General features: G+C 44.1%; 1 protein-coding gene across 1 annotated transcript in view; it reads left to right on the plus strand.

Annotated features, from left to right (window-relative positions):
- The window catches only part of LOC112247396 (ephrin type-A receptor 4), an 84,426-nt gene that overhangs the window by 52,816 nt on the left and 16,003 nt on the right, over positions 1-15,607 (plus strand). Inside the window, 1 exon segment of the mRNA XM_042296336.1 lies at positions 7,248-7,583. Within this exon segment, the coding sequence (XP_042152270.1) occupies positions 7,248-7,583 (336 nt within the window).

The raw sequence follows: 15,607 nt of genomic DNA on the forward strand, positions 1-15,607 counted from the left end.
ATGTCTTTCTCTCTCTTGTTCTCTCGCTCTCTCTCTATCTTTCTCTCTCTATCTTTCTCTCTCTATCTTTCTCTCTCTCGTTCTCTCGCTCTCTCTCTATCTTTCTCTCTCTATCTTTCTCTCTCTCGTTCTCTCGCTCTCTCTCTATCTTTCTCTCTCTCTATCTTTCTCTCTCTCTATCTTTCTCTCTCTATGTCTTTCTCTCTCTGGTTCTCTCGCTCTCTCTCTATCTTTCTCTCTCTTTGTCTTTCTCTCTCTCTTGTTCTCTTGCTCTCTATCTTTCTCTCTCTTTGTCTTTCTCTCTCTTGTTCTCTTGCTCTCTATCTTTCTCTCTCTCTATCTTTCTCTCTCTCTATCTTTCTCTCTCTCTATCTTTCTCTCTCTATGTCTTTCTCTCTCTGGTTCTCTCGCTCTCTCTCTATCTTTCTCTCTCTATGTCTTTCTCTCTCTCGTTCTCTCGCTCTCTCTCTATCTTTCTCTCTCTTTGTCTTTCTCTCTCTTGTTCTCTCGCTCTCTCTCTATCTTTCTCTCTCTTTGTCTTTCTCTCTCTCTTGTTCTCTTGCTCTCTATCTTTCTCTCTCTTTGTCTGTCTCTCTCTTGTTCTCTTGCTCTCTATCTTTCTCTCTCTCTATCTTTCTCTCTCTTTGTCTTTCTCTCTCTCGTTCTCTCGCTCTCTCTCTATCTTTCTCTCTCTTTGTCTTTCTCTCTCTCTCGTTCTCTCGCTCTCTCTCTATCTTTCTCTCTCTATGTCTTTCTCTCTCTTGTTCTCTCGCTCTCTATCTTTCTCTCTCTCTGTCTTTCTCTCTCTCGTTCTCTCGCTCTCTCTATCTTTCTCTCTCTATCTTTCTCTCTCTCATTCTCTCGCTCTCTCTCTATCTTTCTCTCTCTGTCTTTCTCTCTCTTGTTCTCTCGCTCTCTCTCTATCTTTCTCTCTCTATCTTTCTCTCTCCCGTTCTCTCGCTCTCTCTCTATCTTTCTCTCTCTATGTCTTTCTCTCTCTTGTTCTCTCGCTCTCTCTCTATCTTTCTCTCTCTATCTTTCTCTCTCTATCTTTCTCTCTCTATCTTTCTCTCTCTCGTTCTCTCGCTCTCTCTCTATCTTTCTCTCTCTCGTTCTCTCGCTCTCTCTCTATCTTTCTCTCTCTTTGTCTTTCTCTCTCTCGTTCTCTCGCTCTCTCTCTATCTTTCTCTCTTTGTCTTTCTCTCTCTTGTTCTCTCGCTCTCTCTCTATCTTTCTCTCTCTTTGTCTTTCTCTCTCTCTTGTTCTCTTGCTCTCTATCTTTCTCTCTCTTTGTCTTTCTCTCTCTTGTTCTCTTGCTCTCTATCTTTCTCTCTCTTTGTCTTTCTCTCTCTCTATCTTTCTCTCTCTCTATCTTTCTCTCTCTATGTCTTTCTCTCTCTTGTTCTCTCGCTCTCTCTCTATCTTTCTCTCTCTATGTCTTTCTCTCTCTCGTTCTCTCGCTCTCTCTCTATCTTTCTCTCTCTTTGTCTTTCTCTCTCTTGTTCTCTCGCTCTCTCTCTATCTTTCTCTCTCTTTGTCTTTTCTCTCTCTTGTTCTCTTGCTCTCTATCTTTCTCTCTCTTTGTCTTTCTCTCTCTTGTTCTCTTGCTCTCTATCTTTCTCTCTCTATCTTTCTCTCTCTGTCTTCTTTCTCTCTCTTGTTCTCTCGCTCTCTCTCTATGTCTTTCTCTCTCTATCTTTCTCTCTCTATGTCTTTCTCTCTCTATGTCTTTCTCTCTCTATCTTTCTCTCTCTATGTCTTTCTCTCTCTTGTTCTCTCGCTCTCTCTCTATCTTTCTCTCTCTATGTCTTTCTCTCTCTTGTTCTCTCGCTCTCTCTCTATCTTTCTCTCTATGTCTTTCTCTCTCTTGTTCTCTCGCTCTCTCTCTATCTTTCTCTCTCTATCTTTCTCTGTCTTTGTCTTTCTCTCTCTTGTTTCTCTCTCTCTCTATCTTTCTCTCTCTTTGTTTTTCTCTCTCTTGTTCTCTTGCTCTCTATCTTTCTCTCTCTATGTCTGTCTCTCTCTATGTCTTTCTCTCTCTTGTTCTCTCGCTCTCTATCTTTCTCTCTCTCTATCTTTCTCTCTCTTTGTCTTTCTCTCTCTCTTGTTCTCTTGCTCTCTATCCTTCTCTCTCTATGTCTTTCTCTCTCTATCTTTCTCTCTCTATGTCTTTCTCTCTCTATCTGTCTCTCTCTATGTCTTTCTCTCTCTATCTGTCTCTCTCTATGTCTTGCACAAAACATACTCATCGTCACAAATACAGACTGAAAAAAGTCTTCAACTACTTTCCCAGTTCGCCCTGCTGGAGGTCAGACAGGGAAAACGCTGGCATCCCTGGTAATTGGTGTGTGTGTATGCGTGCCTGTGTGTGCGTCCTCCGATGGCAGTTGATGATTATAACTGGATGATGGGTAATCTCACAGATGTGAGCAGCGCGGATAGGCATTCTATCACTCCTTTTCTCCCTCCTTCACTCCCTTTCTCCTTGAACCCTTTTCATTTTGTTAATCAGTTAGTAACCTGGTTAAGTACTGTTTTTACATCGATTTACAATGTAAAGACAGTAATCCATCCCACACACACACACACACACACACACACACACACACACACACACACACACACACACACACACACACACACACACACACACACACACACACACACACACACACACACACACACACACACACAGGCCTGTATGTGTCAGAGAGTAGAGCATAGCAGAGTAGGGACACATGGGGATGGTCTCAGTGTGATTTTCCCAATTTTCTTATCAGTGGTTTGGCAGTGGGGAGAGAGGTGGTGGAAAGGGAGAGAGGGTGGGGGAGAGAGTTGGTGGAAAGGGAGAGAGGGTGGGGGAGAGAGGGGAGAGGTGGGGGAAAGGGAGAGAGGGTGGGGAGAGAGGGGGGAGAGGTGGTGGAAAGGGAGAGAGGGTGGGGGGAGAGGGGGAGAGGTGGTGGAAAGGGAGAGAGGGGGAGAGATGTGGTGGAAAGGGAGAGAGGGTGGGGGAGAGGGGGAGAGGTGGTGGAAAGGGAGAGAGGGTGGAGAGAGGTGGTGGAAAGGGAGAGAGCGTGAGAGATAGGGGGAGAGGTGGTGGAAAGGGAGAGAGGGTGAGAGATAGGGGGAGAGGTGGTGGAAAAGGAGAGAAGGTGAGAGAGGGGGAGAGGTGGTGGAAAAGGAGAGAGGGTGAGAGAGAGGGGTGAGAAAGAGGGGGAGAGGTGGTGGAAAGGGAGAGAGGGTGGGAGAGGTGGTGGAAAAGGAGAGAGGTGTGAGAGAGAGGGGGAGAGAGGTGGTGGAAAGGAAGAGAGGGTGAGAGAGAGGGGGAGATAGAGGGGTGGAAATGGAGAGGGGGAGAGGTGGTGGAAAGGGAGACAGGGGTGAGAGGGAGGGGGAGAGAGGTGGTGGAAAGGGAAGGAGAGGGTGAGAGAGGGGGTGGAAAGGGAGAGGGGGAGAGGTGGTGGAAAGGGAGAGAGGGTGGGAGAGAAGGGGGGGAGAGGTGGTGGAAAAGGAGAGAGGGTGAGAGAGAGGGGTGGAAAGAGGGGGGGAGAGGTGGTGGAAAGGGAGAGAGGGTGGGAGAGGTGGTGGAAAAGGAGAGAGGTGTGAGAGAGAGGGGGAGAGAGGTGGTGGAAAGGAAGAGAGGGTGAGAGAGAGGGGGAGATAGAGGGGGTGGAAATGGAGAGGGGGAGAGGTGGTGGAAAGGGAGACAGGGGTGAGGGAGGGGAGAGAGGTGGTGGAAAGGGAAGGAGAGGGGGAGAGAGGGGGTGGAAAGGGAGAGAGGGTGAGATAGAGGGGGGAGAGGTGGTGGAAAGGGAGAGAGGGTGAGAAAGAGGGGGGGGGAGAGGTGGTGGAAAGGGAGAGAGGGTGAAAGAGGGTGGAGAGAGGGGGAGAGGTGATGGAATGGGAGAGAGGGTGAGAAAGAGGGAGAGAGAGGTGGTGGAAAGGGAGAGAGGGTGAGAAAGTGGGGGAGAGAGGTGGTGGAAAGGGAGAGAGGGTGAGAAAGAGGGGGAGAGAGGTGGTGGAAAGGGAGAGAGGGTGAGAAAGAGGGGGAGAGAGGGAACAATACTCAGGGTTGAGTGAATTCCTCTCGGATGGTAATAGCAGGATCCATGCTCTGGCCAATTTACCCTGTGCTCCCTCACGGCCCAACTCAGCACTCAGCCGACAATTACTGAGACAGAAAAAGAGAGGGAGAGAGGGTAGATGGGTGGGGTGAGGGAGGGAGGGAGTTGGGATGGAGTGGATGATGGGGGAGTGGGATACGGAGGCTAGGGGGAATAGGGAATTGAGAGATAGGAAAAGCGGGAAAGATGGAGGGAAAAGGGAGAACGAAAGAATGTTGGTGAACAAGGATCCCTCCTTCTGTTTGCTCAGTTAACATGGTGGAAACAGTTTCAGGTAACGATGTGGTAATATTTTGGTAGCGTTTTTGTAATGTTTAGGTAGCACTCACACACCTCCCCCTCTCCTAAACCACCAGCCCTCCGGCCCCAGGGCTCAATGCCATTCGCTGGTCCTGCCAAGTATCCGGCCGCCTCAGTGATTGACAGGCTATTTGGCCGAATCGGTGTCCTGGCTGTCTGAATCGCACCTCTCACAGCATCCCTCTTTTGTCCTACTCTTCTGATCCAGTGCTCTTGGGTGAAATACAACCCTCTAGACTTCTCAGCTATTATGGAAACGGTACAGTAGAGAGGAACTCCTTGAAAGCCGTGCCCTCAAATCAAGCTGTCAATCAAGAGGATAGGGTAGCGCCGTCTCCCGAGTCGGAAAAGTGTCACCTAGGTTACAATTTGAGGCATGTGTAGTGTAGTGTAGTGTAGTGAAGTGTAGTGTAGTGTAGTGTAGGCATGTGTTGAGAACCTGGCTCAGAGGAGACACTGGGCCAAATGGGGTGACATTTGTTTGTTAATTATGTTGGAATGCCCATGGCTTTGGTTACAATGTACCTCACAGCCCAGCCAATAAAGCATAGTTTAATTCTAGAGAGGGAGGAGGGGTGGTTATGTGATATTTGTGTAACTCTTGTGTGGTAACTTCTCTCTTCTCTATTAGTCTGATGATAGCCAGCCATAGGGCATTGGTGAAATGTCTGGCTTTCAGAGGAGGAAAATGATGACATATGGGTAGAGCTGGAGAAAATGAATAGAAGATGGAAAGCCCAGTCAGCTTGTTGAATCGCCCAACAAGAGAAATAGAAAGACAGAGAGAGAGAGAGAGAGAGTGAGAGAGAGAGAGAGACAGAGAGAGAGAGAGAGAGAGAGAGGAGTTAAGTAGATATGATCGACTGAAAGCAACATTCCACAGTGTGTGGGGTGTGTACTATCTGTGAGTGTGTGTTTCTCTATGTACAATGCCGATTGACCTTGTCTCTCTCGCTATCTATGTTCTTACAGCCTATAAGATTGGCTACTACCGTGCCCTGGCCACAGACGGTGCCTGCTCCAAGTGTCCTCTCCACAGCTACTCTGTCAGAGAGGGATCTACATCCTGTGCCTGCGACAAGTAGCATTTTAATAGCATTTTGGTCTTGTTTTGGAAGCGTTGTGTTTGCGTTCCCTACTGTTTAATTACCCAGTGTCAGTCACAGCTGATGGCTCCCACTCTCCCTCTCCTTCTGGATAATCCTGGGAGCAACAGGTATGGCCAAAGGTAGTGTTAATGGAATGTAGGAGACCAGGGAGCTTCTGGAATGTGTCTGTGATTGAATAGAACATTATATAATAACCCATAATATAGTTATACAGCACAGCTTGACTTACCATGGCAACAAATGGGTCCATGCTCAGACATGGACCCAAAACCCCATTGTACTGGGGGATAAATCCAGCTCACATACATATGACCTTAGTCCTCTTCCGTTTATGACAGAATGGCACTAAGAAAATCTATCTGTTAAATAGCTCAGTGTTCTAGCAGGAAACCACAGAGGAGATAGAAACAGGAAGACTGCCACATTGAACCTTACATGACAAAAGATCATTACAGTGATGGTTCTGCAGCCTCCGCCACCTTAATTTAGAAACTATCATCTATAACTGACTGGAAGGAGGGGTGAGCGAGGAGAGGGGATGAGGGAGGGAGGGAGGAGAGGGGATGAGGGAGGGAAGGATGCTTCATCATAAAGTTTAATGAGAACTGGTAATGAATAGTCAGACGAAGGTAGGGATGATACTAATATTAACCCTGTACACACACACACACACACACACACACACACACACACACACACACACACACACACACACACACACACACACACACACACACACACACACACACACACACACACTCTCTCTCTCTCTCTCTCTCGCTCTCTCTCTCTCTCCCCCTCCCTATCTCCTCCCCAGTATAACCCCTGTCCTCCGAATTAATAAGTGGCTTTTTGCTTCCTGGATGAACAGACGGTGTTTGTCCCCCCTCTCACACTATCATCCTCTTCTCTACTATTTGTAAATGCATGGACTATCCCCAGATTGACCACACAAACACACTATAGCGTACATACACTTACATGCACACACTCCTCCAGTCTCCCCCTCTCTCTCTCAGTTTCTCTGTGTAATCATTCATTGCCACGTCGCTCCTCCAAAAATAACACTGATAATTAATTTCCATTGTGAAATGATTCATAAGTAGATGGATTGGCATTCTTATTTCAGCCCGTGTCCATCCCTTTGCTCTCTGGGGGGGGTTACAGTTAACTTAATTACTGTTTAACATGTTTGAAAGCAACATTTGAATTAGGAGTGTACAGGGCGAAACATTACAAAACACAGACCCTAGATCAAGGCCACTTCTTTATTACTGGGTTAAAAACAAACTGTCAAATCCCTAAGAGAGTCCCATAAACAGATCTGGGACCAGCTGGGTTAGGCTCACTGCCATGATAACTAATTACACATCCACCACATGAATGTAGTCTTCCTAACTTCCCAGCCCTTTTGAAAAGAAAAGGAGATCTCAGGAATAGTTGGGTTAGCAGGGACTTCAAACTATAATTAGGAATGAATCACTTAGCTATAGCCACCACAGACAATCACTACTATTGATTTCCCCAAAACAAAGTGTTTCAATTTCAACAATTTAGTGTTGTGTTTAATTGCAACACCAAAGTCTACTCAGTCACTTCAAACCAAGTCTCTCTTCTCACAGCTGCTTTGTCTGACAGTTACCCATACGTTTGGCTAAGTGAGAGTACTTCAGATCACCTCACTGTACCTTTCTCTCCCTCTTCTCTCTCCCAGGACCCCCGACAGCTCCGCTCCACCTCATCTCCAACGTCAATGAGACATCGGTCAACTTGGAGTGGAGCGCTCCTCTCTCCTCTGGTGGACGCCAAGACCTCAGCTACAACGTGGTGTGTAAACGCTGTGGGCCCGAGGGGACACGGTGTCAGCCCTGTGGGAACGGAGTCCACTTCAGCCCCCAGCAGCTGAGCCTCAGGGCCACCAAGGTGTCTATCAATGACCTGCAGGCCCACACTAACTACACCTTTGAGATTTGGGCTGTTAACGGGGTCTCCCAGCAGAGCCCTGGACCTGAGCAGGCCGTGTCGGTGACGGTCACTACCAACCAGGCCGGTGAGTTGGGGTTGGGGTTGGGGGGAGATGTGTGTGGGTGGGGAGAGATTTGCTGGAGACTGTTGTTGTTTGTTGGATTGTTTTGGTAAAGGTTGAGATGTGCTTTGAATGTTTGAATTTGATTTTATTTTAAGGGGAATGGGGAACAGATTTATATTCTAATGAATTGTATTGATTTGGTTAGGCTTAATTAAGTTGCGGTATGTTGGGTAGGGCAGTGTGTGTTGTTCCAGTGGAATGAGATCATGAATACCGTGGCTGGCCCTCTACAACCACAGTAGAGCTCCCTGCCCGCTGGTGCGCTGAAAGGCCCCTGTTGTTTTGTCGTTCGGCCATTTTTTCTCCAGTTGTTGTGCAAATGTATTTTACGGCTGTGACCTTTCCTTCCCTCCTGATAGATGATTATTACCTCTGGTTTTACTGCGGCGCTCTTGGGTGGCGGGCTAAGTGCCTTGTTGTGTTGCTGTTTTAATCCCTGGGAAAAGAGAAGATCTCTGGAGGATTCTAACTGGCTATTTAAGGACAGGATGGCTTGATTTATCTGGTCTGGGAGAAAGGAGGGATTAATGGATCTAGAGCTGCCTTGAAACCAGTTGTCCTGCGATAGTTTTTTTTTTAACCTTTATTTAACTAGGCAAGTCAGTTAAGAACAAAATTCTTATTTTCAATGACGGCCTAGGAACAGTGGGTTAACTGCCTGTGCAGGGGCAGAATGGCAGATTTGTACCTTGTCAGCTCGGGATTTGAACTTACAACCTTGCGGTTACTAGTCCAACTCTCTAACCACCAGGCTACCCTGCCACCCCATATAAATGATGCCGTTGGCTCATCACTGAAGCATGTTTCACAACTGTTCTCCATTCTCTAATACTTACATTAAGTTGGCCCTCCTGCAGCTGGAGGCATTAGGAGTGTGTGTGTGCTTGTGTGCATGTGTGGTCATGCTTGTGTGTGCGTGAGGCAAAAATGTCTGCCTGTGCAGGTTATTTTGTGTGTTGTGTAGAATGTTTGCGTGTGTGTGTTAGAGAATGCCTGTGCATGTGTGTGTGTGTGTCTTGTGAACTTGTGTGTGTGTCTTGTGAACTTGTGTGTGTGTCTTGTGAGCTTGTGTGTGTGTGTCTTGTGAATGTGTGTGTGTGTGTCTTGTGAACTTGTGTGTGTGTCTTGTGAACTGTGTGTGTGTCTTGTGAACTTGTGTGTGTGTGTGTCTTGTGAATGTGTGTGTGTGTCTTGTGAACTGTGTGTGTGTCTTGTGAAAGTGTGTGTGTGTCTTGTGAACTTGTGTGTGTGTGTCTTGTGAATGTGTGTGTGTGTGTCTTGTGAACTTGTGTGTGTGTCTTGTGAACTTGTGTGTGTGTCTTGTGAACTTGTGTGTGTCTTGTGAACTTGTGTGTGTCTTGTGAACTTGTGTGTGTGTCTTGTGAACTTGTGTGTGTGTCTTGTGAACGTGTGTGTGTGTCTTGTGAACTTGTGTGTGTCTTGAGAAAGTGTGTGTGTGTCTTGTGAATGTGTGTGTGTGTCTTGTGAACTTGTGTGTGTCTTGAGAAAGTGTGTGTCTGTCTTGTGAACTTGTGTGTGTCTTGAGAACCTGTGTGTGTGTGTCCTGTGAACTTGTGTGTGTGTCTTGTGAACTTGTGTGTGTGTGTCTTGTGAACTTGTGTGTGTGTCTTGAGAACGTGTGTGTGTGTCTTGTGAACTTGTGTGTGTCTTGTGAACTTGTGTGTGTGTGTCTTGTGAACTTGTGTGTGTCTTGAGAACGTGTGTGTGTCTTGTGAACTTGTGTGTGTGTCTTGAGAACGTGTGTGTGTGTCTTGTGAACTTGTGTGTGTCTTGAGAAAGTGTGTGTGTGTCTTGTGAACTTGTGTGTGTCTTGAGAAAGTGTGTGTGTGTCTTGTGAACTTGTGTGTGTCTTGAGAAAGTGTGTGTGTGTCTTGTGAACTTGTGTGTGTCTTGAGAAAGTGTGTGTGTGTCTTGTGAACTTGTGTGTGTCTTGAGAAAGTGTGTGTGTGTCTTGTGAACTTGTGTGTGTCTTGAGAACGTGTGTGTGTCTTGTGAACTTGTGTGTGTCGTGAGAAAGTGTGTGTGTGTCTTGTGAACTTGTGTGTGTCTTGTGAACTTGTGTGTGTCTTGTGAACTTGTGTGTGTCTTGAGAACGTGTGTGTGTCTTGTGAACTTGTGTGTGTCTTGAGAACGTGTGTGTGTCTTGTGAACTTGTGTGTGTCTTGAGAAAGTGTGTGTGTGTCTTGTGAACTTGTGTGTGTCTTGAGAAAGTGTGTGTGTGTCTTGAGAAAGTGTGTGTGTGTCTTGTGAACTTGTGTGTGTGTCTTGTGAACTTGTGTGTGTGTGTCTTGTGAACTTGTGTGTGTCTTGAGAACGTGTGTGTGTCTTGTGAACCTGTGTGTGTGTCTTGAGAACGTGTGTGTGTGTCTTGTGAACTTGTGTGTGTCTTGAGAAAGTGTGTGTGTGTCTTGTGAACTTGTGTGTGTCTTGAGAACGTGTGTGTGTGTCTTGTGAACTTGTGTGTGTGTCTTGTGAACTTGTGTGTGTGGGTTGAAGAGAATAGCACCAGAGTTGATTGGATTTCTCCCCTAATACTCAGTAGGGGGTTTCAGAGCTCTAATTTCACCCCTGTAATCCAGACAGTCATCTGTGGCTGTCCCTCTCTCTATATCACCCCCATCCAGACACAATGGATTACACATTTATTACGATAGATTTATTATGATATGCTCTGTAAAAAGCCACTTGGGCCAGCAGCCTTGATCAAGATTCAGGTTTCTGTAGGGAAGGAGTGCAGAGGGGGAGTTGGGGGATTCCTAATTTCACCATGAACAATCCCCCTGGTAAATCAGATAGGGTGTAACCCCTTCACCCCTCTGGATGAAGGAAGGGGTGTGTGTGGGTTTGAGGGATGTCCAGCTTTGTGCCGACCTGTAAATCGATGTTTAGAAAGTTTATGAGATCCAGTCTTTACTCTAGATCTTGTGTGTGTGTGTGTGTGTGTGTGTGTGTGTGTGTGTGTGTGTGTGTGTGTATGTCTCAGTATGATCATTGTTATGTGTAATGTCTTGAAAAGGTAGTGAGTTAGTGCGTGTAAGTGTTTGTCATTGTGTGTGTGTGTTTCCATCACTATGTGTTTGTCATTGTATGTGTGTGTGTTTCCATCACTATGTGTTTGTCATTGTGTGTGTGTGTTTCCATCACTATGTGTTTGTCATTGTATGTGTGTGTGTTTCCATCACTATGTGTTTGTCATTGTGTGTGTGTGTTTCCATCACTATGTGTTTGTCATTGTATGTGTGTGTGTTTCCATCACTATGTGTTTGTCATTGTATGTGTGTGTGTTTCCATCACAATGTGTTTGTCATTGTATGTGTGTGTGTTTCCATCACTATGTGTTTGTCATTGTGTGTGTGTGTTTCCATCACTATGTGTTTGTCATTGTATGTGTGTGTGTTTCCATCACTATGTGTTTGTCATTGTGTGTGTGTGTTTCCATCACTATGTGTTTGTCATTGTATGTGTGTGTGTTTCCATCACTATGTGTTTGTCATTGTGTGTGTGTGTGTTTCCATCACTATGTGTTTGTCATTGTATGTGTGTGTGTTTCCATCACTATGTGTTTGTCATTGTGTGTGTGTGTTTCCATCACTATGTGTTTGTCATTGTGTGTGTGTGTTTCCATCACTATGTGTTTGTCATTGTGTGTGTGTGTTTCCATCACTATGTGTTTGTCATTGTGTGTGTGTTTCCATCACTATGTGTTTGTCATTGTGTGTGTGTGTTTCCATCACTATGTGTTTGTCATTGTGTGTGTGTGTTTCCATCACTATGTGTTTGTCATTGTGTGTGTGTGTTTCCATCACTATGTGTTTGTCATTGTGTATGTGTGTTTCCATCACTATGTGTTTGTCATTGTGTGTGTGTGTTTCCATCACTATGTGTTTGTCATTGTGTGTGTGTGTTTCCATCACTATGTGTTTGTCATTGTGTGTGTGTGTTTCCATCACTATGTGTTTGTCATTGTGTGTGTGTGTTTCCATCACTATGTGTTTGTCATTGTGTGTGTGTGTTTCCATCACTATGTGTTTGTCATTGTGTGTGTGTGTTTCCATCACTATGTGTTTGTCATTGTGTGTGTGTGTTTCCATCACTATGTGTTTGTCATTGTGTGTGTGTGTTTCCATCACTATGTGTTTGTCATTGTGTGTGTTGTTTCCATCATTATGTGTTTGTCATATGTGTTTGTGTGTGTGTTTCCATCACTATGTGTTTGTCATTGTGTGTGTGTGTTTCCATCACTATGTGTTTGTCATTGTGTGTGTGTGTTTCCATCACTATGTGTTTGTCATTGTGTGTGTGTGTTTCCATCACTATGTGTTTGTCATTGTGTGTGTGTGTTTCCATCACTATGTGTTTGTCATTGTGTGTGTGTGTTTCCATCACTATGTGTTTGTCATTGTGTGTGTGTGTTTCCATCACTATGTGTTTGTCATTGTATGTGTGTGTGTTTCCATCACTATGTGTTTGTCATTTGTGTGTGTGTTTCCATCACTATGTGTTTGTCATTGTGTGTGTGTGTTTCCATCACTATGTGTTTGTCATTGTGTGTGTGTGTTTCCATCACTATGTGTTTGTCATTGTGTGTGTGTGTTTCCATCACTATGTGTTTGTCATTGTATGTGTGTGTGTTTCCATCACTATGTGTTTGTCATTGTGTGTGTGTGTTTCCATCACTATGTGTTTGTCATTGTGTGTGTGTGTTTCCATCACTATGTGTTTGTCATTGTGTGTGTGTGTTTCCATCACTATGTGTTTGTCATTGTGTGTGTGTGTTTCCATCACTATGTGTTTGTCATTGTGTGTGTGTGTTTCCATCATGTGTTTGTCTATGTGTTTGTCATTGTATGTGTGTGTGTTTCCATCACTATGTGTTTGTCATTGTGTGTGTGTGTTTCCATCACTATGTGTTTGTCATTGTGTGTGTGTGTTTCCATCACTATGTGTTTGTCATTGTGTGTGTGTGTTTCCATCACTATGTGTTTGTCATTGTGTGTGTGTGTTTCCATCACTATGTGTTTGTCATTGTGTGTGTGTGTTTCCATCACTATGTGTTTGTCATTGTGTGTGTGTGTTTCCATCACTATGTGTTTGTCATTGTGTGTGTGTGTTTCCATCACTATGTGTTTGTCATTGTGTGTGTGTGTTTCCATCACTATGTGTTTGTCATTGTGTGTGTGTGTTTCCATCACTATGTGTTTGTCATTGTGTGTGTGTGTTTCCATCACTATGTGTTTGTCATTGTGTGTGTGTGTTTCCATCACTATGTGTTTGTCATTGTGTGTGTGTGTTTCCATCACTATGTGTTTGTCATTGTGTGTGTGTGTTTCCATCACTATGTGTTTGTCATTGTGTGTGTGTGTTTCCATCACTATGTGTTTGTCATTGTGTGTGTGTGTTTCCATCACTATGTGTTTGTCATTGTGTGTGTGTGTTTCCATCACTATGTGTTTGTCATTGTGTGTGTGTGTTTCCATCACTATGTGTTTGTCATTGTGTGTGTGTGTTTCCATCACTATGTGTTTGTCATTGTGTGTGTGTGTTTCCATCACTATGTGTTTGTCATTGTGTGTGTGTGTTTCCATCACTATGTGTTTGTCATTGTGTGTGTGTGTTTCCATCACTATGTGTTTGTCATTGTGTGTGTGTGTTTCCATCACTATGTGTTTGTCATTGTGTGTGTGTGTTTCCATCACTATGTGTTTGTCATTGTGTGTGTGTGTTTCCATCACTATGTGTTTGTTTGTCATGTGTTTGTCATTGTGTGTGTTTCCATCACTATGTGTTTGTCATTGTGTGTGTGTGTTTCCATCACTATGTGTTTGTCATTGTGTGTGTGTGTTTCCATCACTATGTGTTTGTCATTGTGTGTGTGTGTTTCCATCACTATGTGTTTGTCATTGTGTGTGTGTGTTTCCATCACTATGTGTTTGTCATGTGTTTGTCATTGTGTGTGTGTGTTTCCATCACTATGTGTTTGTCATTGTGTGTGTGTGTTTCCATCACTATGTGTTTGTCATTGTATGTGTGTGTGTTTCCATCACTATGTGTTTGTCATTGTGTGTGTGTTTCCATCACTATGTGTTTGTCATTGTGTGTGTGTGTTTCCATCACTATGTGTTTGTCATTGTGTGTGTGTGTTTCCATCACTATGTGTTTGTCATTGTGTGTGTGTGTTTCCATCACTATGTGTTTGTCATTGTGTGTGTGTGTTTCCATCACTATGTGTTTGTCATTGTGTGTGTGTGTTTCCATCACTATGTGTTTGTCATTGTATGTGTGTGTGTTTCCATCACTATGTGTTTGTCATTGTGTGTGTGTGTTTCCATCACTATGTGTTTGTCATTGTGTGTGTGTGTTTCCATCACTATGTGTTTGTCATTGTGTGTGTGTTTCCATCACTATGTGTTTGTCATTGTGTGTGTGTGTTTCCATCACTATGTGTTTGTCATTGTGTGTGTGTGTTTCCATCACTATGTGTTTGTCATTGTGTGTGTGTGTTTCCATCACTATGTGTTTGTCTGTGTGTGTGTGTGTGTTTCCATCACTATGTGTTTGTCATTGTGTGTGTGTGTTTCCATCACTATGTGTTTGTCATTGTGTGTGTGTGTGTTTCCATCACTATGTGTTTGTCATTGTGTGTGTGTGTTTCCATCACTATGTGTTTGTCATTGTGTGTGTGTGTTTCCATCACTATGTGTTTGTCATTGTATGTGTTTGTCATTGTGTGTGTTTCCATCACTATGTGTTTGTCATTGTGTGTGTGTGTTTCCATCACTATGTGTTTGTCATTGTGTGTGTGTGTGTGTTTCCATCACTATGTGTTTGTCATTGTGTGTGTGTGTTTCCATCACTATGTGTTTGTCATTGTGTGTGTGTGTTTCCATCACTATGTGTTTGTCATTGTGTGTGTGTGTTTCCATCACTATGTGTTTGTCATTGTGTGTGTTTCCATCACTATGTGTTTGTCATTGTGTGTGTGTGTTTCCATCACTATGTGTTTGTCATTGTGTGTGTGTGTTTCCATCACTATGTGTTTGTCATTGTGTGTGTGTGTTTCCATCACTATGTGTTTGTCATTGTGTGTGTGTGTTTCCATCACTATGTGTTTGTCATTGTGTGTGTGTGTTTCCATCACTATGTGTTTGTCATTGTGTGTGTGTGTTTCCATCACTATGTGTTTGTCATTGTGTGTGTGTGTTTCCATCACTATGTGTTTGTCATTGTGTGTGTGTGTTTCCATCACTATGTGTTTGTCATTGTGTGTGTGTGTTTCCATCACTATGTGTTTGTCATTGTGTGTGTGTGTTTCCATCACTATGTGTTTGTCATTGTGTGTGTGTGTTTCCATCACTATGTGTTTGTCATTGTGTGTGTGTGTTTCCATCACTATGTGTTTGTCATTGTGTGTGTGTGTTTCCATCACTATGTGTTTGTCATTGTGTGTGTGTGTTTCCATCACTATGTGTTTGTCATTGTGTGTGTGTGTTTCCATCACTATGTGTTTGTCATTGTGTGTGTGTGTTTCCATCACTATGTGTTTGTCATTGTGTATGTGTGTTTCCATCACTATGTGTTTGTCATTGTGTGTGTGTGTTTCCATCACTATGTGTTTGTCATTGTGTGTGTGTGTTTCCATCACTATGTGTTTGTCATTGTGTGTGTGTGTTTCCATCACTATGTGTTTGTCATTGTGTGTGTGTGTTTCCATCACTATGTGTTTGTCATTGTGTGTGTGTGTTTCCATCACTATGTGTTTGTCATTGTGTGTGTGTGTTTCCATCACTATGTGTTTGTCATTGTGTGTGTGTGTTTCCATCACTATGTGTTTGTCATTGTGTGTGTGTGTTTCCATCACTATGTGTTTGTCATTGTGTGTGTGTGTTTCCATCACTATGTGTTTGTCATTGTGTGTGTGTGTTTCCATCACTATGTGTTTGTCATTGTGTGTGTGTGTTTCCATC

Source organism: Oncorhynchus tshawytscha, linkage group LG13 (assembly GCF_018296145.1).
Source record: "Oncorhynchus tshawytscha isolate Ot180627B linkage group LG13, Otsh_v2.0, whole genome shotgun sequence".
NCBI classification, from domain to species: Eukaryota; Metazoa; Chordata; class Actinopteri; order Salmoniformes; family Salmonidae; genus Oncorhynchus; species Oncorhynchus tshawytscha.